Source organism: Bufo bufo, chromosome 4 (genome assembly GCF_905171765.1).
Source record: "Bufo bufo chromosome 4, aBufBuf1.1, whole genome shotgun sequence".
Lineage (NCBI taxonomy): Eukaryota > Metazoa > Chordata > Amphibia > Anura > Bufonidae > Bufo > Bufo bufo.
In genome coordinates, this window is record NC_053392.1 from 287,932,683 (window position 1) to 287,957,511 (window position 24,829).

The window sequence follows — 24,829 nt, forward strand, 5'->3', positions numbered from 1 at the left end:
AATTGACATCATAGGGGAAAGCACTTTCTTCTATAAAATGAATGCAAAAAAAAAAGTAATTAAGAATGCCAGGTGTAAAAAATCACACTAGTCAGGCTTTTTATTTATTTAAAAAAAAAAAAAAAACACTTTGTGAACAAAGCTGTGTGAGACCCTGAGACAGTTTCTAGCTTTTTTTTTTTTTATAGCAGCATTCTATGGGTATGAAAATGTCCAGATGTTTTTCCATAGACTTCTTTGTTAGAAAAAAAGGAGAGTGAAAGACCTAATGTGGCAGCAGCCTTAGTTTGGCTTATGAAACAGCAGTCCTAAAGGAGTTTTCCAGTAATTCTCCTGTTTTCAGTTGTGACCCACAGTGTGTATGAATTAATGAAAGAGTCATACTCATTTGTTGCCCACGGCTCTGGTCCTGCACCTTGGCTCCTGTTTGGCCATATTTTGGTCCCTGGCTTGTTTAATTCCAGCCATGGTATGAATAGGGTCATGTGTACCATTGGAAGTAAACAAGACAGGGAAGAGAATATGGCCTAATGGGAGCCAGGGCACAGGAGTGGAGAAACGGGCAGCACATGAATATGATTATTTCATTAAGTTTTACGCCCTACAAGGCATTAATACAAACTGAAAAATTCCTTAAAAACCTTTAATAATTCTGTCCTTTTATGTTGTACTATTAAGTCCTAGCTTTTTAATACCCTCTTTAGTTAGACTTTTATTATGGCAAACAGTCTTGTTAAATTTTTTCATTCAGACCATTTACTGCGACCAGAAAAAGTCCACTGTAGTGATTCAAGTAGACCGCCACAAATTACACTAATCAATGCAGTGCTCCTCTCTTTATTCAGGCCTTTAAATGCAGAGGGGAAAAAAAAACACTTCTTCTACCAGCCTGGGGAATGTCAGCTCCAGTAAGTAGGGGACCAGGGGTGCAGGATGGGCCAAAAAGGTACTGATAGTGGGTGACTCATTAGGGGTACAGATAATGCAATCTGTCACAAAAACCAGGATCATTGAACAGTGTGTTGTATTCCTGGTGCTGGAGTTCGACATATCATAGATCAAGTTGAAAGATTACTGGGAGAGGCTGGCGAAGACCCAGTAGTCATGGTTTTACATTGAAACCAATGACAAAATTAGAGTTAGGTGGAGAGTTCTTAAAAATACAAATAAGGGACTGAGGTCTCAAGATCAGGGCAAGGTCCTGCCTTAACCCCATGCTTTGGTAAGATATAAGTGAGGGAAATGAACATGTTAAGTCACTGTGGGTAGAAATTATGTGGAGGCAAAAAGAATAATAAAATACTTAATAGGAGTTTGTTATAAGCCACCTAATATACCAGAGTCCACAGAAAATCTACTACAAAGGGAAATGAAGCAGCAAATCTTAATGAGGTTGCTATCATGGAGGACTTTAGCTACCTAGATATAGACTGGGAAACTGAAACCTGTGGATCTCATAAAGGAAACAGGTTCTTGGCATTCACCAAAGACAATTGCCTTTCCCAACTAGTTCAGCATCCTACTAGAGCAGTGGTGGCGAACCTATGGCACTGGTGCCAGAGGCGGCACTCAGAGCCCTGTCTGTGAGCACCCGCACCCTGGAAAAAGTCTAAGGCATACCAATATGCCTTAGACTTTACCCGCCATTCATCAGCACAGGGCGCAAGCAGCGCACTAAATGTAGGCAGGTTATTATAGCCAAATGATAAAGTACATAGAAGATGTACTATATTGGACTGTAGTATTTAGGGTAAATTGCCGTGTTGGCACTTTGCGATAAATAAGTGGGTTTTTGGTTGAAGTTTGGCACTCGGTCTCTAAAAGGTTCACCATCACTGTACTAGAGGGATGGCCATACTAGACTTAGTATTAACCAATAGACCTGTCAGAACAACAGATGTGCAGGTTGGGGGACACCTGGGAAATAATGACCATAAAGTAATAAATTTCCAGTTGTCGTGTAAAAGAGTGTTTCTTCTGCGAGGCACAAAAACGACAAACTTCCAAAAAGCTAAATTTGACCAGCTAATAGGGGTCATTAGCCTCATTAACTGGAAGAATGCTGCCACAAAATGGGATATTTTTTAAAGTCATACTAAACTGTAACTGTGAGAGGTTCATACCTTATGGGAATAAAAGGGTGAGGAACAAGAAAAAAACTGGATAAATAGAAATGTAATGAAGGCAATAAATGAGAAAAAGAAAGAAGAGAGGCTCATTTCCAAAGAGAGTAAAACTAACCCTAAATGTTCTTCAATTATATAAATGGTAAAAGGTTTAAACCAGAAAATGTTGGCCCTTTACAGAGTGATGAGGGTGGAGTTGGCCCTTTACAGAGTTGGGTGGAGTTGATGAGGAGAAAGTGAATCTATTAAATATTTTTTTCTCCACTGTGTAAAAGTAAACTCCCCATTAAAAGTGGCATGGCTGACCCAGTAAGAAGTGCAGCAGCGTCTTGAAGAAATTAAAATAGCCAAATCACTGGATCCAGGTGACATATACCCCTGTATCCTAAGAGAATTAATGTCATAGACAGACCCTTATTTCAAATATTTAAGGACCCTATAATGACATGGAGTCTTCCAAAGGATTGGTGCTTAGAAAATATGGTGCCAATATTCAAAAAGGGGTAAAAAACTGAGCCTGACAACGAAAGGCCAGTAAGTCTAAGTTTTCTAAGATAAATTTTCATTGAGATACTCCAGGATAACAAGTGTATAACACTATATCAGCATGGCTTCATGGGGGGTCTGTCATGTCAAACTAATTTAATCAGTTTCTATGATGAGTTAAGTTCTAGACTTAACTAAGTTGAGTCAATAAATGTCATATATCTTGACTTCTCCAAAGCACTTGATATTATGCCACAAAAAAGGTTGGTACACAAAATGATAATGCTTGGACTGGAGGAAAATATTTGAATATAAGTAAATGGCTCAGTAATAGAAAACAGAAGGTGGCTTTAGCAGTTTGGGTCACCATCACTAGTGGGGTACCACAGGGGTCAGTATTGGACCCTATTCTCCAATATATTTATGAATGATCTTGTAGAGAGGTTGTATAGTAAAGTATCATTTTTTGCTAACAATACTAAACTGTGTTAAGTAATAAACATGGAAGAGGACAGTATACTGCTACAGAGGGATCTGGATAGATTGGAGGCTTGGACAGAGAAGTGGCAGATGAGGTTTAACGCTGAGAAATGTAAGGTTATGCATATAGGAAGGGAAAATGTAACTCACCAGTGCATACTAAATGGTAAAATACTGGGTAACACTGACATGGAAAAGGACTTAGGAATTTTAGTGTACAGCAAACTTAAATGTATAAACTAGTGTCAGGCATTTGCTGCCAAGGCAAATAAGACAATGGGTTGCATCAAAAGGGGCATAGATGCCTGTGATGAGAACATAGTCCTACCTCTTTACAAATCACTAGTCAGACCACACATGGAGTACTGTGTACAGTTCTGGGCTCCTGTGAACAAGACAGACGTAGAAGAACTGGAGAGAGAGTTAAGAGGAGGACAACTAAAGTAATAACAGGAATGGGTGGACTACAGTACCCAGAAAGGTTATCAAAATTAGGGTTACTTAGTTTAGAAAAATGATTTCTTAGGCGAGATCTAATAACTATGTATAAATATATCAGGGGTCAGTATAGAGATCTCTCCCAGGATCTATTTATACCCAGGGCATACCATGCGACGAGGGGGCATCCTCTGTATCTAGAGGAAAGAATATTTTTACACAAACATAGAAGAGGATTCTTTACTGTAAGAGCAGTTCGACTATGGAACTCTGTCAGAAGAGGTGGTGATAGTGAACTCCCTAAAAGAGTTCAGGAGGGATCTGGATGTATTACTGAAGTAATAATATTACAAGTTATAGTTACTAGAATTCTGGAGAAGGGTTGTTGATCCAGGTAGTTTATTCTGATTGCCTGATTGGAGTTGGGAAGGAATGTTTTCCCCTAAAATTTGGAAAATTGGCTTCTACCTCAGTGTTTTTTGCATTCCTCTGGATCAACTTGCAGCATAAAAGGGGGACCTGGATGGACATGTGTCTTTTTTCAGCCTTACAAACTATGTTACTAAATCAAGAACATTAGAGCTGTCATACTGTTATCCTGATTCTACACCTACTATTATCATGAGGATCACCCTTCAGATAATATCTTCCCCTCACAGCAGCAAAACCTGACAATGTATTACCTTTCTATATAGGTTTTATCATTTGATTTGACTGCTACAGAAAGACTGTTTTGCATTTTAAAATTTAATGGTATAGTCCTGCAATAATAAAAAAAAATTGATTTGTTTTGTTATTCTATGAATATTGATATTTAAAAAAACATATTTTTCATGGAAGCATTCTTTTAACAATGACTTATTTTTCATTCTTGATATTTCATGAGATAAATAATACCAATGATTCCAAGAAGAAATTATTTCAGGAATGCATGCATATAGTCTTCATTAAAATGTCAGTCCATGTCTCCTGCGTAATTGATTGTTGAGCTCACTTAAGACCATTATGAATGGCAGCGATATTTTCAGAAAAGGAAATCTATTCATTTACATCAAGGTAAAACTAGCAGTTACAGTTTTGTATGCAAAACACATCGGGCTGTTAATGGACCAATAATTCCAGATGGCTTTTAGGCTCTCTGACTAAAGTACTACAGTCTGCACAAGTGAAAATATTCTTATGGGTAGAAAGACTGAAAACTTGTTGTGTGGATTTATAAATGAGATTCTGCATGAAAGCATTTTGCTTTTTTCATCAATCATTTCAAGCATGCATTTATCTTGCTGCTTTACGTATCTCCTGTCTATGGCACTGTATACAACTCTATCATTCATCGGTGCTTGTTATCACTCACATTACAAATCACGTTCAAGAGCAGTTTACCTAACAAAAAGCCTAGAGAAAATAAAACTCATCAGCATTACTGGTGAAAGATGGCCAACTCTAATCATGTGGTTTACACAATAAACTATGGTAACCACAATTTCTATAGGTACAAGAGAAAATAATGTATTGATGTATGGCTGCTAGTAGGATATTCATGCTGGACCAGAGAATCTATGATAATGATGGTGACCCATTTAGGTTGGGCTTTTAGAGAAGCATATTGGATTTCAGTCCCGCTTTTGGGACCTTGTGATTATTAAAGCGGCTCTCCAAGAATGATTTAAAATGGCCCCCAGTAACCTGTCCTGGCATGTGAGCAGGACTGGTTGCCTCCACTTGCAGAGGTGCCTAGGAGGTTGAGGAGATATGACCTCGCTACACACTAAACTCAGGCGCTTCCATATACTACATATTGGTGAGTTTTCCTGTCAGGCTGCTCAGCCATGATGGCATATCATAGGCAGGATCACATCATTACCATTTATTGTAGAGCAGTGTACTAAGGACACGACCCCTCACCTCCCTAGGCAGCTCTACAACGTGTGGCAAGCAATCCTACTCACAGGACAGGTTGCTTTCTGCCATTTTATATACTTCCCAGAGAACCTAAAGCATTTGCCCTGTTTAGACAACCACAATTTTCTCTTTAAATCAATACTATAGGTATAGATACTTCTTTCTCCAAAAAGTAGATCTTTCACCCTACCCTATGTTGCATTGGCCTCTTAATGTCAATTGAGTGATAGAACCTGTCTTAAGATACTTTGACAGTATCGTTATTCTTTTCCGACATTGAGTTCCGTCCTAGGGGCTCAATACCGGAAAAGAACTGATCAGTTTAATCCTAATGCATTCTGAATGGAGAGCAATCTGTTCAGGATGCATCAGGATGTCTTCAGTTTAGTCTTTTTGACTTTTCAGGACGGAGATAATACCGCAGCATGCTACAGTTTTATCTGGAATGCCGGCATTTTTTCCTATTGAAATGCATTAATGCTGGATCTGGCCCCGAGTGTTCCAGCAAAACAGATCCGGCATTGCGGTCTGCGCATGCTCAGACCGCAAAAAATTAAAAAAATAAATAAATGCCGGATCCGTTTTTCCGGATGACACCGGAGAGACGGATCCGGCATTTCAATGTATTTGTCATACTGATCAGGATCCTTATCCGTATGACAAATGCCATCAGTTTGCATGCATTTTCACGGATCCGGCAAGCAGTTCCGGCAACGGAATCTCTGCTCTCTGACCTTATAAACACTCATTATAGCTCAGTTCTTATGTGACTGATAAGAATGTGGCTTATATAAGTGTTTATGACCCTTTGTGACCGTACAGCTCATTATTTTTAATAAAGGCTTTAACAAGTTGCAAATTATGGTGGACATATGACGTGTGCCATAGTCTGCAATTTTTTATGCCATACTAAAGGTGTAGAACCATTGTTAAATGTCCCCCACTGTGTCAGCTGGACAATCATAGTGGACAATTTACACCATGTACACTTATAGAGTTCTTAAAGTCATTGAAAGACATTGAAGAAAACACTTACCTGAAGCTGAAAATTTGTAGCAAGCTCTTGGTACTGAGGGGAATTTGGATCACTAAGCTCAGTTGTAAATTCTTGGTTGTTGAGGGTAACTGTGAACTCCACAATCTGCTGTTTTGGTTGCTCTGGTACTAAGTTGGTGACTTCTGTTTCCTAAAAGTTAAACAAATCTTAAAAGTTTGTTGAAGAATATGAACCATAATAATTAATGTGTCATACTTTACTCCCCTTCTTCTTGCTTTAGTGTTTTTGCCTGCTGCCAAGAGGTGATATGTGCATGGCCAATAATCAGTCACTCCAATGTCTGTACCTACCTAGGTGATATCTATCAGCAGAGATCAGCTCAAGGAAAGTGATCTTTTTCTTGTTGGGTGGTCACCAGCTGATCATCTCTGCCAAGCAGAATCTCAGCTGCTGTCTTTGTGAAACTTCATTCTCCCAACAGTATTACAGCTCTATATTGGAACATCATAGATTTTTGTTTAACTACATTAGTCCTCTGCTGTATGGAATCTGATCTCTTTATGCCTTTGAGATTAGAGACATGTGGAGACTATTTGGTATACTCTATCATCAGCATAGCTTTCAAGGGAAAACTTACTACCAAATCCAGCAAGAAATGGTGGGAAAAAAGGAAGGTTCTTAAGTGGCCAAGTCCAAACCAATATCCCTTCCAGATTCTGTGGAACAATTCTGTGCATGCAAGAAAATACTCAAACATTGCACTACTTAAAGTATGCCCCATGGAGGAGTCTGCAAAAATGTCTCCCAGTAGATGCCAGAACCAAGTTATAAGGAACACCTATTGGTGGTTGTTTCTGTCAAAGATGGTAAAACATTGTATTACAGCAAAGAGTTCACATTTTATTCACATGTATTTGAAATAAAATAAGAAATCTGACAATATCTATTGAATTTATAGCTTAAAAAAGTAACAGAAAAGTAAAGTAAAAGTAAAAAAAAAGTAAAAGTAACAGACACTATAGTAAATACCTGTAACAAATGTTTTGACTCATTTAGAATTTCATTCAAAGGAGTGTCATTTGTGGTAACAAAGAAAGCCGGTTCAGACTGAGGGAAATCTGTAATGTAAAAGAAATGTCACAATTCTTACATGTAGACTTCTTGGCATAAAAATTATAAATGTATGAATAACCATATTAACCATTAACCATGTTACCCTTACTTTTATGCAAGCTGTCCAACCCCAGAAAATTTGGTGTTCTATCCACTTTAGTGTACATTCACATGAGGCAGGTTTCCAGAAACAACTACTGAAGGAATAACTTTCAGATATATGGAATGCATTTTTCAATCTAAATTTCTGCAACAAATATGCTAAGTGTGAATATATACTAATGTCTCCTAATAGCACTAGTGAGGGTCCAAGTGGCCCGGCCTCTTCAGTCATACCTTTAGGACGATATTGACAATTGTTGACAAGCACACATTGACCAAGTAATGTACATCTTAGTGGATTTCAGTGAGGTAGAGATTGACAGCTTTTTCTCCTTTGCTGTATTGTATGTAATTATAGCAATTTACTATGACATTGCACAAATTTCCAGAATGACAAATTTTCAATCTTTTGGCTCATTTTAATAAATACAGGTTCCTAATCACAGGAAACATAATGTAGCTGATATACCAAACTGTTTAACATTCCAAGTATTGTGCAATGTTTAATTGTCCATTGTGAAATTATAGCTCCAAATACTGCATGATTATTGATTAACATTGGCAAATGTAAAAATCTGCCATCTTCCCACCGCTGTTGCTGTTTTCATTTAGATTTAGATTTTGTTGAATCGTGTTTAAAGACTTGCAACAAGCATGCTATCTTCAGCTAATGGCTTTATTTTAATTGTAATTTTGACTTGCTTAAATATCCAAAGCTACAGAATATTAAAATAGAATATCTAGAAAAGTTAGTACGATCAAACTGAGGCTTACAAAAGCATAAACTGCTTGATCACACAACCAAGCTGGTGCACAATTAATTTTGGGTTCTACAGCAGGGTATATATATTGTGGCATCATCACATTAATATTGGGTGCATCTCCCCTTTCTGCAATACATACTGCCACTCTGACATGGTATCAGTTAGTGTTGTGCTTCGGATCTTAGTTCCAAAGTAAATTTGTTTAAAACTTCCTTTGAATGCTGTACGGAGTTTCGTCTCCGTACAGCATTTAAATATTTGGGCTCCGGCGAGGCAAATTCGATATCACCAAAGTCTCACTGGACTTCGTTGAATAACTTCAGGATTTGATTTTTCAACTTTAAAATCATTTTAAAACATGGATCCGCAGTTGGCTTTGGTACCCAGGTACCAAATGGTACCGAAGATGACTTCAGATCCATGCTTTAAAATGGTTTTAAAGTTTAAAATTTAATGGCCAAAGTTATTCACCGAAGTCCCTTAAGACTTCAGTGATAACTCTGTTCACCTTGCCGGAACCCATACATTTTAATGTTGTATGGAGACCTGTTCCAGTTCAGCATTAAAACGAAGTTTGGAGCGAATCGACTTCGGATCTAGGATCGGAAGCTCGATTCGCTCAACACTAGTAACGGTTATACAGATGCTGGATATCTTCCTTGGACCCATAGTTCAGCAAAGCTGGTTGTTGCCCAATCCAGTCCAGAGGAGCTGCTGGGTAACCTGAAGAGCACATTGTGTAGATAAAACACCACAAGTCATAAAAGGCAATAGGACTGGTTCCACAATGCAGGGACATACAAAAGGTTGGTCAATGTTTCCTTCAAGAATACCAGATGAAAACATCCATGATAGCTAATAGCTAGTGTTGATTGAGCACCAAAGTCCTCGGGTGCTCGAGTAGAACACCTTGGGATGCTCGGGTGCTCTACCGAGCACCCGAGCACAATGGAAGACAATGGGAGAACCAGAGCATTATACCAGGCACCCCCTGCTCTGAAGAGGAGAGGGTGTCTGGTTCACATGAAAAGGTCAGAAATTGATGGAAACACCACTGAAATGGTTCGGGAACAGCATGGGGAGGATGTCTGGATGCCTCTTGGACTCCCAGGTCACTGGGAACGATGTTGTCCGAGTAGTACGCCAATTTTACAGACTGAGAATAATACGTACAAAGCCGAAGACAAAATTGATTTTAGAGGAAAAATTGTTAGGAAACTTTCTTTCCTGCATATTTACTTGTATATAAAGTGCAAGTGCTGCCAAAAATTACAAGGAAGAGGCACTCCGATACAACCTGTATATCACATAATGGAGGGCCTCATTCACATTGTGGTACAATTGTTCAGGTAGTGGGCTCCTACACTCATAAAGCCTATGCACTAAGTGAAAGGGCTGCCAAAAATTACAAGGAACCGGCACTCCAAATACACCCTTTATTACACATAAAGGAGGACATCACACACACCCTTGAAAAATTATGATTGCTGGCCTGCTGGTGACCCTAAAAAACATTAGGAGCAAGGGCCTGCTGCTGAGCTGAATATATCACCGGAATATTTTGATGGGTTGCAAAAATTTCATAACAATTACCATCACAGAATCAATGAATTCTCTTTAAACATAACTTTTACTGTCGTTAATATAAAAAATAGTCCCATAACAAAAATAAATAACCCAGGTACCAAATAGTACCGAAGATGACTAAGTGCAAGATAATGCACCTGGGGCGTAAAAACCGAAGGGCAGAATATAGAATATTTGACACAGTCCTGACCTCAGTATCTGAGGAAAGGGATTTAGGAGTAATTATTTCAGAAGACTTAAAGGTGGGAAGACAATGTAATAGAGCAGCACGAAATGCCAGCAGAATGCTTGGATGTATAGGGAGCGGTATAAGCAGTAGAAAGAGTGAAGTGCTTATGCCGCTGTACAGAACACTGGTGAGACCTCACTTGGAGTATTGTGCGCAGTACTGGAGGCCATATCTCCAGAAGGATATAGATACTCTAGAGAGAGTTCAGAGAAGAGCTACTAAACTAGTACATGGATTGCAGGATAAAACTTACCAGGAAAGGTTAAAGGACCTTAATATGTATAGCTTGGAAGAAAGAAGAGACAGAGGGGATATGATAGAAACTTTTAAATACATAAAGGGAATCAACTCGGTAAAGGAGGAGAGCATATTTAAAAGAAGAAAAACTACCACAAGAGGACACAGTTTTAAATTAGAGGGGCAAAGGTTTAAAAGTAATATAAGGAAGTATTACTTTACTGAGAGAGTAGTGGATGCATGGAATAGCCTTCCTGCAGAAGTGGTAGCTGCAAATACAGTGAAGGGGTTTAAGCATGCATGGGATAGGCATAAGGCCATCCTTCATATAAGATAAGGGCCAGGGGCTATCCATATCCATAGTATTCAGTATATTGGGCAGACTAGATGGGCCAAATGGTTCTTATCTGCCGACACATTCTATGTTTCTATGTTTCTATAATTCAGCACGTGCCAATAAATAAAGATGTGGAAAAGCCATATCCTTTATCTTGGATATGATGATTCCAAATATATTAGGCAAAATATTATAACTTACAGTTTTGAAGACAGCTGATCGGCACAACAGATAATAAAGAAGTAAGGTCAGGGCAGGAGTGGAGGGGGGAATTTAACCCTAATTTAACCCTCACAATACCCCTGCCTACAAGCAGAGCACCCGCCCCGAAAGGAGAGACCCCACTTCTCGGTGGCTAAGCCCTCCACTGTCACCTGGTTTAACCCTATGGATGACTAAGGTATTAGGGTGCTTTGATGCCATGTGGCGGATCATGCTGGTGGTGGTGAGGTTGCTAGTGTTCACGCCCCTGCTCATTTTGGTACGGCACAGGTTGCAAAGGACAATTCTTTTATCATCCGCACTTTCCTCAAAAAAGCGGCAGACTGCGGAACACCTACTCCTTTGCAAGGGAGATTACCACAAGGGGGTGCTCCGGGGAACAGTTGCGGGCCTGTTTGGTGTGGCCCGCCTTCTCCCTTTTGCCACCCCACTGCCTCTTCCAGCCTGTTGCAGTGCTGCGGATCCCTCCCCCTCTGTGCTGCTGTCCTTGCTCTGCTTGCCACCTTCCCAGGTTGGGTCAGTGATTTCATCGTCCTCCACCTCCTCTTCCACTTCCTCACTCTGGTCACTCTCCTGATTTGTTGACCTAACAACAACCTCAGTTATTGACAACTGTGCCTCATCATCAACCTCTAGAGACACTAATTGCCGTTGACTTATTGGCAACTGTGTCTTATCATCATTATCCACCTCGTGAAACACTAATTGCCATTCCCCACTGTCATCTTCTTGTGACTGGATGCTCAAGAGTTTGGGCATCGGTGCACACGATCTCCTCATGTCCCTCTTCAAGCGGGCTTGGCGAGAGGCCCAAATCAAGGAATGGCAATGAAAAGAGCTCTTTGGAATATCCAAGTATGGGATCACTTGTTTGGCAAGACTCTCCATGGTGGGAGGAAGGAGGGTCAGTGTGAGCATTGTGTTGACCAGACTCTTGGCTACTGAGACTGGACTTTGTGGAAGACAGGGTGGTGCTTAACCGACTGGAAGCATTATCTGCTGCAATCCTACCAACCACCTGGTCGCACTGGTCTGACTTTGGAAGTGGTGTAAGTGTATGCGCAAATAAATTAAACTGAATGTCACTGATATTTAGGATGCGCAAACATTATACAGGAGATGTAGCACAGGAAATGTCGCTGCTGTCACCAGCGGCTCCTAAAAAATTACAAGGAATGTCACTGATATTTAGGATGCGCAAACATTATACAGGAGATGTAGTCCAGGTAATGTCGCTGTCACCAGCGGCGAAAAAATTTAACTGAATGTCACAGATATTTATGATGAGCAAACGTTCTACAGGAGATGTAGTGCAGGTAATGTCGCTGCTGTCACCAGCGGCTAATAAAAAATTACAGGGAATATCACTGATATTTATGATGCGCAAACGTTATACAGGAGATGTAGCGCAAGTAATGTCGCTGCTGTCACCAGCGGCTAATAAAAAATTACAGGGAATGTCACAGGTATTTGGGGTGCGCAAACATTATTCAGGAGATGTGGCGCTGGTAATGTAACTGTCCGCAGCGGACATCGTCTACAGAAAAAGTACACTGGATGTCACTGATATTTTTAGTATGCGCACACGTTAAACAGGAGATGTAGTTCAGATAATGTCACTGTCCTCAGTGTCGATGGAAAAAGTACACTGGATGCCACAGATATTTTTAGGTTGCGCAAACGTTATACAGGAGATGTAGCACAGGTAATGTCACTGTCCGCAGCGTCTACAGAAAAAGTACACTAGATATCACAGATATTTTTAGAATGCACACACGTTATACAGGAGATATAGCGCAGGTAGTGTCACTGTCCGCAGTGTTTGCGGAAAAAGTACACTGGATGTCACAGATATTTTTAGTATGCGCACACGTTAAACAGGAGATGTAGAGCAGATAATGTCACTGTCCGCAGCATTGACAGAAAAAGTACACTGGATGCCACAGATATTTTTAGGTTGCGCAAGCGTTATACAGGAGATGTAGCGCAAGTAATGTCACTGTACGCAGCAGACACAGTCTACAGAAAAAGTACACTGGATGTCACAGATATTTTTAGGATGCACAAACGTTATACAGGAAATGTAGCGCAGCTAATGTCACTGTCCGTAGCGGACACCGTCTATGGAAAAAGAACACTGGATGTCACAGATATTTTTTGTCTGCAGCGGCCAAACAATTGCAAGCTATTTAGAGAGGGTTGCGCTAAAAATATATATTGCCGACAGACACAACAATAGTCCTTAAAAGGACTTTTGGGTCTCTAACACCAACCCTGCCTAACAAAAAAATGAAATTAAATTCCCTACACCATCTGTCCCTTCTACAGCACAGGTCTCCCTGACTAAGACTGGCTGAACCACGTGTCATCGGGTGTTTTATAGCACCCGATGACGCGTTCCGGCCAGATAATCACTGTAATGCCAGTAACCAACATGGCTATGGCATTACAGTTAGCGGCAATACCTACTTGCACGTTTATTGGCTGCGTAGCAGCCAACAAACGTGCGTGGAGGAGACTCGAGCATCGCGCTCGAGCTCACGCGGTATTCGGCCGATCACTGCGATGTGCCGAGCATCGAGATGCTCGATCCGAACCTGTGTTCGGCCGAGCATGCTCGATCAACACTACTAATAGCAACACACACCACAGCACCTGTTGTTGGTCCTGTGTGTCTCTGCATTATGCATGATGGCATTGGGCACTCTCCAACCCTGCTGCGAACTCTGATGTGGCCAGGATTGGTAAACAATAATGTTCAGTGCTGTAAGAAGGTTCTGCCTTGGTACTCATTTTCCGGTTGTGCATTAAACAGGACATGTTCACTCTCCTGACATGTCAATTTACTTGCATTCCCCATGTAATACCAATTCTGTATTCTTATCACTCTGTGGTATCCCATTCCTGTATTATTCCTGGTAGAAGTTTACAAATATTTACAAAAAAAGTTATGAATGAATTGCTAGCAGTCTGCAGTAAAAGTACTGCTGGGTGTTATTAGTAGCTGGCATGTCTAACTGTCAAATCAGTGCTGCTGGTGTCAGACTGTACAGGGCTCCCCCCACCCCCCAACTGGTAACACCCCTCTGTACCCTTACTGCAGACTGCTAGCAATTTATTCATAACTTCTAGCAGAAATAACAAAGCAATGGCAGAACATAAGATTAGATGCTCCAGAAATGTTTTTACATGGGGACATGTCTGGAGTGGTGACAGGTCCTCTTTATCCTCTTACCAACTACCCCATGTAAATTGACATTGGTGGTCGGGCATTCAAAAATGGCGCCCGCTCTTGAGCGGAGCGGGTGCCATAGCCTACGGGTGCCTGGAGTCTATGAAAAAAAGCAATCTAATGAACCAAGGAACTATAAAAAAAAAAGTGTAAAAAAACCCAAATATATAAAAATTCAAATCACCCCTTCCCTTAAAATAAAATAAAAATACTTAAATAATAAAAAAAAACTAACATCATGGGCATCGCTGCGTGCAAATACACTCGTTAAAATATAAAAATACTTATTCCATACGGCAAACGGTGAAACGGAGAAAAGTTAAAGTGGCCTATTCGCCACAATGAAAATTACAGATTGTTCTGCAAAAAAAAGAGCTCTCACAAACCTCTGTACACCTATTAATAAAAAAGTAATGGGGGCAGGCTCGGACTAGTCTCCAAATCCCTGCACAAGTGGCACATAACGCAGTAGACTTACTGCACTACATACATATATTCAATGTACAGCACCTCAACCAGCCTATGTTCATATAAAAAATGTGTTAGATTATTTATTATATTTGAATGTATCCGTACGGTGGGCCCCAAAATAAATTTTACTGGTGGGCCCTAGGTACCCCAGTCCGACACTGAATGGGGGTCAGAATATGGCAATTAAAAGGAAAAAGTTTTTAATTTCTTTTTTAGTATTAAAACGCAAGAAAAACTATACACATGTGGTATCTTTGGAATCATAGTAATCAGTAGAATTAAAGTAACAGGTCAATTATACTGCATAGGAAACTGTAAAAAAAAATAAAAATAAAATAAAATAAAAGCATAAAACTGTGGCAGAATAATGTTATTTTTATAATTCCACCCCATTTGGAATTTTTTCCCCGCTTCTCACCACATTGCATGCAACTGTAAATGGTACCATTAGAAAGTACATTTTTTCCGCAAAACACAAGCCCTCATACCGATATGTGAGGGCTGGGACCAAAAAATAGAAAATCACCTGGTCTTGAAAGGGTTAAAGGGGTCTTCCAAAACTTTAATACTGGTGACCTATCCTCAGGATAGGTCATCAGAATCTGATCGGTGGGGGTCTGACACTTGGGATCCCTGCCAATTAGCAGTAGTGCCACAGCGTTTCCTAGGTCAGTGACGACACGCTCATCAATCACATAAAAGTGAATGGGGCTGAGCGCGATACCAAGCACAGCCACCATACAATGTATTATGCTGTGCTTGGTAAGCAGGGAGAAGGCTGCGGCGCTCACAGGCACGTCTGTGCCTTCTCAAACAGCTGATTGTTGGGAGTCAGATCCCCACTGATCAGAATCTGATGACCTATCCAGATTATAGGTCATCCGTATTAGGCCTCATGCACACGACCGCTGTTTTGGTCCGCATCCGAGTCGCAGTTTCATTTCAATGGGGCCGCAAAATATGCGGGCAGTACTCCGTGTGTTGTCCACATCCGTTGCTCCGTTCCGTGGCACCGCCAAAAAAAAAAAATATAATCTGTCCTATTCTTGTCCGTTTTGCGAACAAGAACAGGGAGTTATATTAATGGCTGTCCGTGCCATCTGTGTTTTGTGGTTCCGCAATTTGCGGACCGCAAAACACACAACGGTCATGTGCATGTCGCCTTAAGGTCTTGTAAAACTCTTTCTTAATTGAAATGAATGGGTCCGCATCCGTGATGCGGAATGACAACGAAACGGTGCCCGTGTATTGCGGATCCGCAAATGCGGTCCGCAATACGGGAACGAAACACCAAAGGTCGTGTGAACGAGCCCTAAGGAAAATAATCTGAATAATAATAATATATGCATTGAATATGTGTTTGTCAACAAGTATAACTATATTTTAGATTTAAAGGCATCAGTCTTAAAACGTTAGTGTCGTAATGCAACGTTCTTGCTGCATTAAAATGCAGAGGGCACATTTTGTGAAAGTGTCATTTTGTAAACAGGATTTTGCTTGTGTGGGGATTCGCATCCCCACCTATCCTTAGGTTGAACTTAATGGACTTATGTCTTCTTTCAACCATATTAAGGCCTCATGCACACGACAGTTTGTATTTTGCGGTCCGTATTTCACGGATCTGTTCAGTTTTTCGTATCCGTAGTGTTTCCGTTCCGTATTTCTGCAAAAAATCTCTGTATGGTTTCCGTATGCCATCCATTTTTTGCGGAACGGAAACAGGAACTTGGTAATCATTTTTGGACACATCCCCTTTTTCACTCCCCCTATATAACTTGGTCATATGATTGTTGTTGCAGCATTGAGAGCTTAGAGAGTTGAGAGTTTCTGGCTACTGTTATCTGTTGTATCATGGCTGACGATTCGGAGGAACTGCTTTCTCGGGAACAGGAACATCAACCAACTATGCTGAACGTGGAACCGAGGAGGAGGAGGCAATGGGTTCACCCAATTGTCTCTCAGCGGTGCAGGAAGGGTCACTTCCACACGCTGTACATGGATCTGCGACAGCATCCTGAGAAATTTCATGGGTTTTGTCATATGTCTGTGAACAGCTTTGACTTGTTAGCAACTCTGCGCCCTGGCCTCACATACAAGGACACAAATATGAGGCGCTGCATTTCTCCTGAGGAACGGCTGATCGTGATATTGAGGTGTGTATTTTTTAAATTGTTTTCTTTTTGGTGAATGTGCAAACTATTAAATCTTACTCTTTTTGCTATTTGTATTATGTGTGATAGTGTAGCTACAATGTGATAATGTGCATTTTTAGATTCAGTGTGTATTTTTGGAGTGAGAGTATTTCTGTGTAGCAGTAATTCTTTTTTCTTTTCAGATTATTGGCAACTGGGAATTCATTTGCATCTCTGCATTTTGAGTTCCTGCTGGGAGTCTCAACTATCTCTTGGATAGTTCGTCAAACCTGTGATTTGATTTGGCAGTGACTCCAGGAAGCGGTGATGCCCAAGCTGAGGGTTTTTATGTCGATGCACAGTTTTTCAAACTGTATTGGGACACTGGGTGGAAAACACATACGTGTTGATAAGCCGCCTCACTCAGGCTCCCGGTACAAAATATTTTTCTTTAGTGCTTTTGGCCTTGGCTGACAGTACTTACAAGTTTATAATTGTGGATATTGGGGCCTATGGGAGCACTGCATGCACACATTTTCAGTTCTTCTAGAATGTGTGAGAGACTTCAAGCCAACATACTTGCCCTCCCAGAACTCAGAAGACTGCCAGGTTCTGCGGGACCTCTGGCTGCATTTGTAATTGTGGCTGATAAAGGGTTTGCTTTGGCACCACATGTCATGCGCCCCTTCCCCAGAAGCAACCTGGATGACAGCAGACGTATTTTCAACTATCGACTGAGTAGAGCGAGTCGGTGTAAGTGTGCGTTTGGAATACTTACAGAAAAGTGGAGAGTATTACTGTCATCTTTACAGAGGGCACCGGATAATGCCACCCTGGTTATTCAAGCATGTGTGATCCTGCATAACTTCGTCAGAATTCATGATGCTCCCTCAGAAGTTGACTTATTAGAACCTGGTACATATTATTCATCTGGAGGATTGGACCAGACCCTTCATGGATGACCTGGAACTGCAGGGCTTGCAGTTCGGGAACCTCTATGAAGAATATTTTTCAAGCCCTGAGGGTGCATTGCCATGGCAGATGGATGTGTAACATCCCAGAGTTATGTTACTAAACTCTTTTACCCCGCTACAACCTGTTAAGTGTATTTGTACGGTCATCTAATGTGATTTATCTTACATCCTCACTAATGTGCATTGAAACCCTTGTTGAATGTATTTGCTGTAATTTTCATGTTCACCAGCAGGTGGCAGCAATGTGTTTAGAAGGGACTTAGTTCAGTTTAGTATTTCTAGACTGGAATAGTACATTCCAGTTTAGCTCCCCCCTCTTTGAGCAGTGTGGCATTTTCCCACATCCTGCCTCATGGGTGGGGAAGGAAGTTAGAGTTAGTGTGCCAGCCACCTCGGCTAGGGGAAGGCTGTGCAAGTAGGAGCTCCCAGTTCTAGGGATCCAAGCCAGGATCTTGACTCGGTTGAGACAAAAGATCATTATTCCCAGCCTGAGCCTTCAGCCTCAGCTGGTAGAAAGCAAGCAGCCACCTCCAGAACTCCAGGAAGAACCATACCCTGTGAGCACAACTGTGAGTACCGTCCAGAGATCAGGAGAAGCCAAATTCCTCCTCAGCTAGTCAGTCCCCAATAGAAGATAGATAGTGCAGAAGATACTTATTCCTGCCATATTACAGAGCCACAAGCAGACGACTTATCCTGCAGAGAGCTCCAGGCACATGATAGAAGCAGAAGATATAGATTCCTGCCACATATTGCCAATACCTGCTGGGACCCAAGACTATTTCTGTATCTCACTTGGATGAAAGCTGCATATAGTAAAGACAAGTTTGAACTTTATTCCAAGTCTGGATCTGAATTATTGCGTCAAATCCCTCAATTACTCCTACTAGCAACACACTCATTTTATTGCAAGTGAGCCTGGATCCAGGAGTCCAGCCGTACCAAGGTAGGAGACACCGTTGACACTATTACCACACAGATACATTACACCACTCTGGCATTCCTAGCCTGGTACGTGAGCTACAACATCTTAAAGGGCCTTGTATTAGTAACACTGCACACGCTGCAATTGGCGTCACGAACAAAAACCATAGAGTATTATACCCATATTCTGACCCACTGCATAATTGGTGTCCGTGTAACTGCACCCACGGTCCGGCTCATTGCAGATGTAGTTCATGGCAGACTATGAAGTTATCTGGAGTCTGGTCATCATAGTTTTTGTTGTTTTCTAGTGAGTTTTCTTATTTTGGCGGGGGGGTTATATGTAGCTAGTGTAGGGACTTACAAAACAAAGAGGACCCTTGATTTGGGATTGTGGGCTGGGGTTAAACTATAGCCAAAACTTAAAGAACATCTGTCTGTGTTAATTCATGTTCATTTTAGAAATGTGCATGAGTATGTTAGTTTTTACTTTTTGCCTACAAAAACCCTCTAATACCCCTTTAATTATATCTTTAGGACCTATTTAACTCCTTTCCGACCGCCTAACGCACGGATGAGTCCTGGCGGCGGTCGATTTATTCCTCCTGGACGCATCCGTGCGTCATCTCGCGAGACACGAGATTTCGGTCAGAGCCGGCCCGCACATGCGCATCGCGGGCCGGCAAAAGTTAAATGAGTATTTCGTCATCAGCCTGCCAGCCAATGATCGTTGCTGGCAGGCTGGCGATTTTCAAAAAATCAAATCAGAAGCCATCTAACACCTTATATTTATAAATATAAGGTGTTCAATGGCTTCTGTGCTCCTCTGCTGGTCCTTTTCGTCGGTTGGTCCCAGCAGAGGAGCACACATCACAGTGAGTAGCCACCAAACACCACACTTAGCCCCAGATCACCCCCCATCACCCCAATTAACCCCTTGATCACCCCTTGATCGCCCCTGTCAATCACCTAGTGAAAGGGAAAAAAGTGATCAGTGTAAACTGTCACTTTTTTTTTCACTGGTATTGACTAATAGGTTTTAGGATAGTTTAGGCCCCTTGGTTAGGTAGTTAGCGTCGGTTAGTGCCCAGCCCACCGCACCGCAGTCACTGATTTGCTGATTAGCGTATCGCTAATCAGCTTTTGTACTTTTATAGTATCTGTAAGTGATCAAAACTGATCACAGTCAGATCTATAATAGTATTAGTGTCACCTTAGCTCGCCCTCCACCCAAAACGCAGTGTTTGCCCGATCAGGCCTGATCGGTCGCCCACACGTGCGTTCACCCACGCCCGCCCCACCGCAGTGACAAAAATTTTGAATTTTTTTTGATCACTGCACAATCACTTTACAAGCGCTGCGGCGATAAAAAAAAAATCAGTTTTGATATTTTTTATCAATCGCAGCGGCCTCCGGTACTTTGCTAGCCTCCCATTTGTAAGACAGGCTTGCTTTTTTTCTTGGATAGTCTCAGGAAATACCCCTAAATTTAGTAGTCCAAATGTCAAAGAGGGGGTATTCTTCTGAAGAGGCCTACAGGATTCTGACCCAGTCGGATGAGGAATGGGAACCCTCATCTGATGAATCTAGCAGGTCAGAATATGAACCTGTAGAAAGCAGTGGCAGTCTGACCCAAAGTTCGGACGAGGAGGTTGAGGTCCCTGATAGCACCAGGCGTACCCGGCCCCGTGTCGCTAGACCACAGGTTGCGCAGGATCCGTTTCAAGGGCAGCAGAGTGGGGCTGGAGCTGTCGGATTACGTGGTGAGGCATACACCAGCAGCCCATCCTGGACCTAGTACCAGCACTGCCGTACAACATGGTGAAGTGGCGAGCACCAGAAGGGCAGTTGAAGCTGGTACGGTGGCACGTGCAATAGTTACCCCGTCGCAGCCACCACACAGACAGGCCCGTAGAGTCCCTGAGGTGCTGGCAAACCCTGATTGGCAGTCCCCAACTTCAGCCGCACCTGTAGTTCCCCCTTTCACCGCCCAGTCTGGAGTTCGGGTTGAGACAGCTCAGATCGGTTCGGCACTGGGATTTTTTGAGCTGTTCTTGACTGCGGAGCTCTTGGACTTAGTCGTGGCAGAAACAAATCGGTATGCCACTCAATTTATAGCCGCCAACCCGGGAAGCTTTTATGCCCAGCCTTTCCGGTGGAAACCAGTCCAAGTTTCCGAAATTAAAATTTTTCTGGGCCTTCTCCTCAACATGGGTCTAACCAAAAAGCATGAATTGCGGTCATATTGGTCCACGAACCCAATTCATCGAAAGCCCATGTTCTATGCTGCTATGTCCAGGACACGATTTGAGACCATCCTGCGTTTCCTGCACTTTAGCGACAACACCACCTCCCGCCCCAGAGGCCACCCAGCTTTTGACCGGCTCCACAAAATTTGGCCCCTCATAGACCACTTCAACAACAAATTTGCAGATTTGTATACCCCTGAGCAAAACATCTGCGTAGACGAGTCCCTTATACATTTTACCGGGCGCCTTGGCTTCAAACAATACATCCCAAGCAAGAGCGCCCGGTATGGGGTCAAATTGTATAAGCTTTCGGATCTATGAGGGAAAAGATCAGACCATGGAGCCGGTAGGTTGCCCTGACTACCTGGGGAGCAGTGGGAAGACAGTCTGGGACTTGGTGTCACCCTTATTTGGCAAGGGGTACCATCTTTATGTGGACAATTTTTACACAAGTGTGCCCCTCTTCAGGCATTTGTTCCTAGAACAGATTGGCTGCTGTGGCACCGTGCGACCTAGTCGCCGGGGCTTCCCCCAATGGCTCGTTACCACCCGTCTTGCAAGGGGGGAGAGGGCTGCCTTGTGTAACGAAGAACTGCTCGCTGTGAAATGGAGAGACAAGCGTGACGTTTACATGCTCTCCTCCATTCACGCAGACACGACAATACAAATTGAACGGGCAACCAGTGTCATTGAAAAGCCCCTCTCAGTCCACGACTATAACCTTCACATGGGAGGGGTGGACTTCAATGACCAGATGTTGGCTCCCTATTTAGTTTCCCGACGCACCAGACGCTGGTATAAGAAGGTGTCTGTATATTTGATTCAATTGGCTGCATATAATAGTTTTGTTTCAGGAAGAGATCATCGAGAACCTCCTGTATCCAGGAGGCTCCGTGGCCCCATCCACCAGTGTAGTGAGCCGTCTACACGAGCGACATTTCCCCAATGTCGTTGCTGGTACCTCAACCCAACCGTCACCCCGAAAAAGATGTCGTGTCTGTAGCAGGAGTGGAATAAGGCGTGACACCCGCTATTTCTGTCCTGACTGCCCTGACCACCCTGCTCTATGCTTAGGGGAGTGTTTCCGGAAGTACCACACACAGGTACACTTAGCATAGGGATTGCATCTCACAGGACAGGCACACAGGGCTATTAGGGCCCTTACACTCACAGCTGCTGCAAACCTCTCCTTTCACCTGGGACAAAGTGCATAATGTACTTCGCCACATCTTTGGGCGATTTGCGCTTTGCCCATTGTCCCATGGGGAAGGAGAGGTTTGTCCTATAAAGGAAAAAAAAAAAAAAAAAAAAAAAAATCACCGGTAAGCAAAAAAGTTAACGTTCTGTTAAAAAAGTTAAAAAGTTAAATAAAGTTTATATGTTCCGTTCAAATTTTATTATAAAGTTAATAAATCTATTGCGTTGCGGCCTGTTTTTTTTTTGTTTTTTTTACCTTCCAGGTGGACCAACCGATCGAGTAGCTGCAGCACTGATGTGCATTCTGACAGAAGCATTGTGCTGCTGTCAGATTACACAGAAGTCGGTGTATGCGGCGCTGCAAGACGAGATTTCTCCTCTGCAGTAAAAGATACGCTTGCCGAGGCATATGAGCTGAGGAGGCGGCGGTGTTCATATACTTTGGCAAACACTTTGTATATAAAAAAAAATAAAAAAATCCCGGCAATGATTTATTCATTCACATCGATTGATGTGAATGGAGAAATCTGGTTTGCCAGGGCATACGAGCTAAGTGGGTATGGATGTTGGGTGGAGTTCCTATGTCTTGACAGACGCCTTTCCCCTCCTTTTTTTTTTTTGGCAGAGATTTTTTCATCCACATTGATCGATGCGAATGAAGAAATCTGTGCCGTTCATTTTTTCTTTCAGCCCTGAACGAAAAAAAAAAATCTCATTACCCGTATGCTCAATATAAGGAGAATAGCAGAAACTCCTAATGCTGGCCATACATGTAATGATTGCAGAGACCCTCAAATGCCAGGGCAGTACAAACACCCTACAAATGACCCCATTTTGGAAAGAAGACACCCCAAGGTATTCGCTGAGGGGCATATTGAGTCCATGAAAGATTGAAATTTTTGTCCCAAGTTAGCGGAAAGGGAGACTTTGTGAGAAAAAACAAAAAAAAAATCAATTTCCGCTAACATGTGCCAAAAAAAAATATTTATATGAACTCGCCATGCCCCTCATTGAATACCTTGGGGTGTCTTCTTTCCAAAATGGGGTCACATGTGGGCTATTTATACTGCCCTGGCATTTTAGGGGCCCTAAAGCGTGAGAAGAAGTCTGGGATCCAAATGTCTAAAAATGCCCTCCTAAAAGGAATTTGGGCCCCTTTGCGCATCTAGGCTGCAAAAAAGTGTCACTCATCTGGTATCGCCGTACTCAGGAGAAGTTGGGCAATGTGTTTTGGGGTATTATTTTACATATACCCATGCTGGGTGAGATAAATATCTTGGTCAAATGCCAACTTTGTATAAAAAAATGGGAAAAGTTGTCTTTTGCCAAGATATTTCTCTCACCCAGCATGGGTATATGTAAAAAGACACCCCAAAACACATTGCCCAACTTCTTCTGAGTACGGCGATACCAGATGTGTGACACTTTTTTGCAGCCACATTCCAAAGGTGCTCTTTGGAATGTGGGCCCCTTTGCCCACCTAGGCTGCAAAAAAGTGTCAAACATCTGGTATCGCCGTACTCAGAAGAAGTAGGGCAATGTGTTTTGGGGTGTCTTTTTACATATACCCATGCTGGGTGAGAGAAATATCTCGGCAAAAGACAACTTTTCCCATTTTTTTTATACAAAGTTGTCATTTGACCGAGATATTTATCTCACCCAGCAGTATATGTAAAATGACACCCCAAAACACATTGCCCAACTTCTTCTGAGTACGGCAATACCAGATGTGTGACACTTTTTTGCAGCCTAGGTGGGCAAAGGGGCCCACATTCCAAAGAGCACCTTTCGGATTTCACAGGGCATTTTTTACACATTTTGATTTCAAACTACTTCTAACGCATTCGGGCCCCTAAAATGCCAGGGCAGTATAACTACCCCACAAGTGACCCCATTTTGGAAAGAAGACACCCCCAGGTATTTCGTGATGGGCATAGTGAGTTCATGGAAGTTTTTCTTTTTTGTCACAAGTTAGTGGAATATGAGACTTTGTAAGAAAAAAAAAGAAAAAAATCATCATTTTCCGCTAACTTGTGACAAAAAATAAAAATTTCTATGAACTCACTATGCCCATCAGCGAATACCTTAGGGTGTCTACTTTCCGAAATGGGGTCATTTGTGGGGTTTTTGTACTGTCTGGGCATTGTAGAACCTCAGGAAACATGACAGGTGCTCAGAAAGTCAGAGCTGCTTCAAAAAGCGGAAATTCACATTTTTGTACCATAGTTTGTAAACGCTATAACTTTTACCCAAACCATTTTTTTTTTTATCAAAGACATGTAGAAGAATAAATTTAGAGAAAAATTTATATATGGATGTCGTTTTTTTTAAAAAAAATTACAACTGAAAGTAAAAAATTTCATTTTTTTTGCAAAAATTTTGTTAAATTTCGATTAATAACAAAAAAAAGTAAAAATGTCAGCAGCAATGAAATACCACCAAATGAAAGCTCTATTAGTGAGAAGAAAAGGAGGTAAAATTCATTTGGGTGGTAAGTTGCATGACCGAGCAATAAACGGTGAAAGTAGTGTAGTGCAGAAGTGTAAAAAGTGGCCTGGTCATTAAGGGTGATTAAGCTAGGGGGGCTGAGGTGGTTAATGTTTGATTACGCACCCACCTGTTTGGATAGG

At 41.9% G+C, this 24,829-nt stretch overlaps 1 protein-coding gene across 1 annotated transcript in view; it reads right to left on the reverse strand.

Annotated features, from left to right (window-relative positions):
• IMPG1 (interphotoreceptor matrix proteoglycan 1) overlaps positions 1–24,829 on the reverse strand; it is a 133,197-nt gene that overhangs the window by 57,167 nt on the left and 51,201 nt on the right. The window contains exons 5-6 of the mRNA XM_040430042.1: positions 7,459–7,547; positions 6,469–6,618 (exon numbers count right to left, since the gene is read on the reverse strand). Of these exons, the coding sequence (XP_040285976.1) occupies positions 6,469–6,618; positions 7,459–7,547 (239 nt within the window). The remainder of the gene's footprint in view (positions 1–6,468; positions 6,619–7,458; positions 7,548–24,829) is intronic.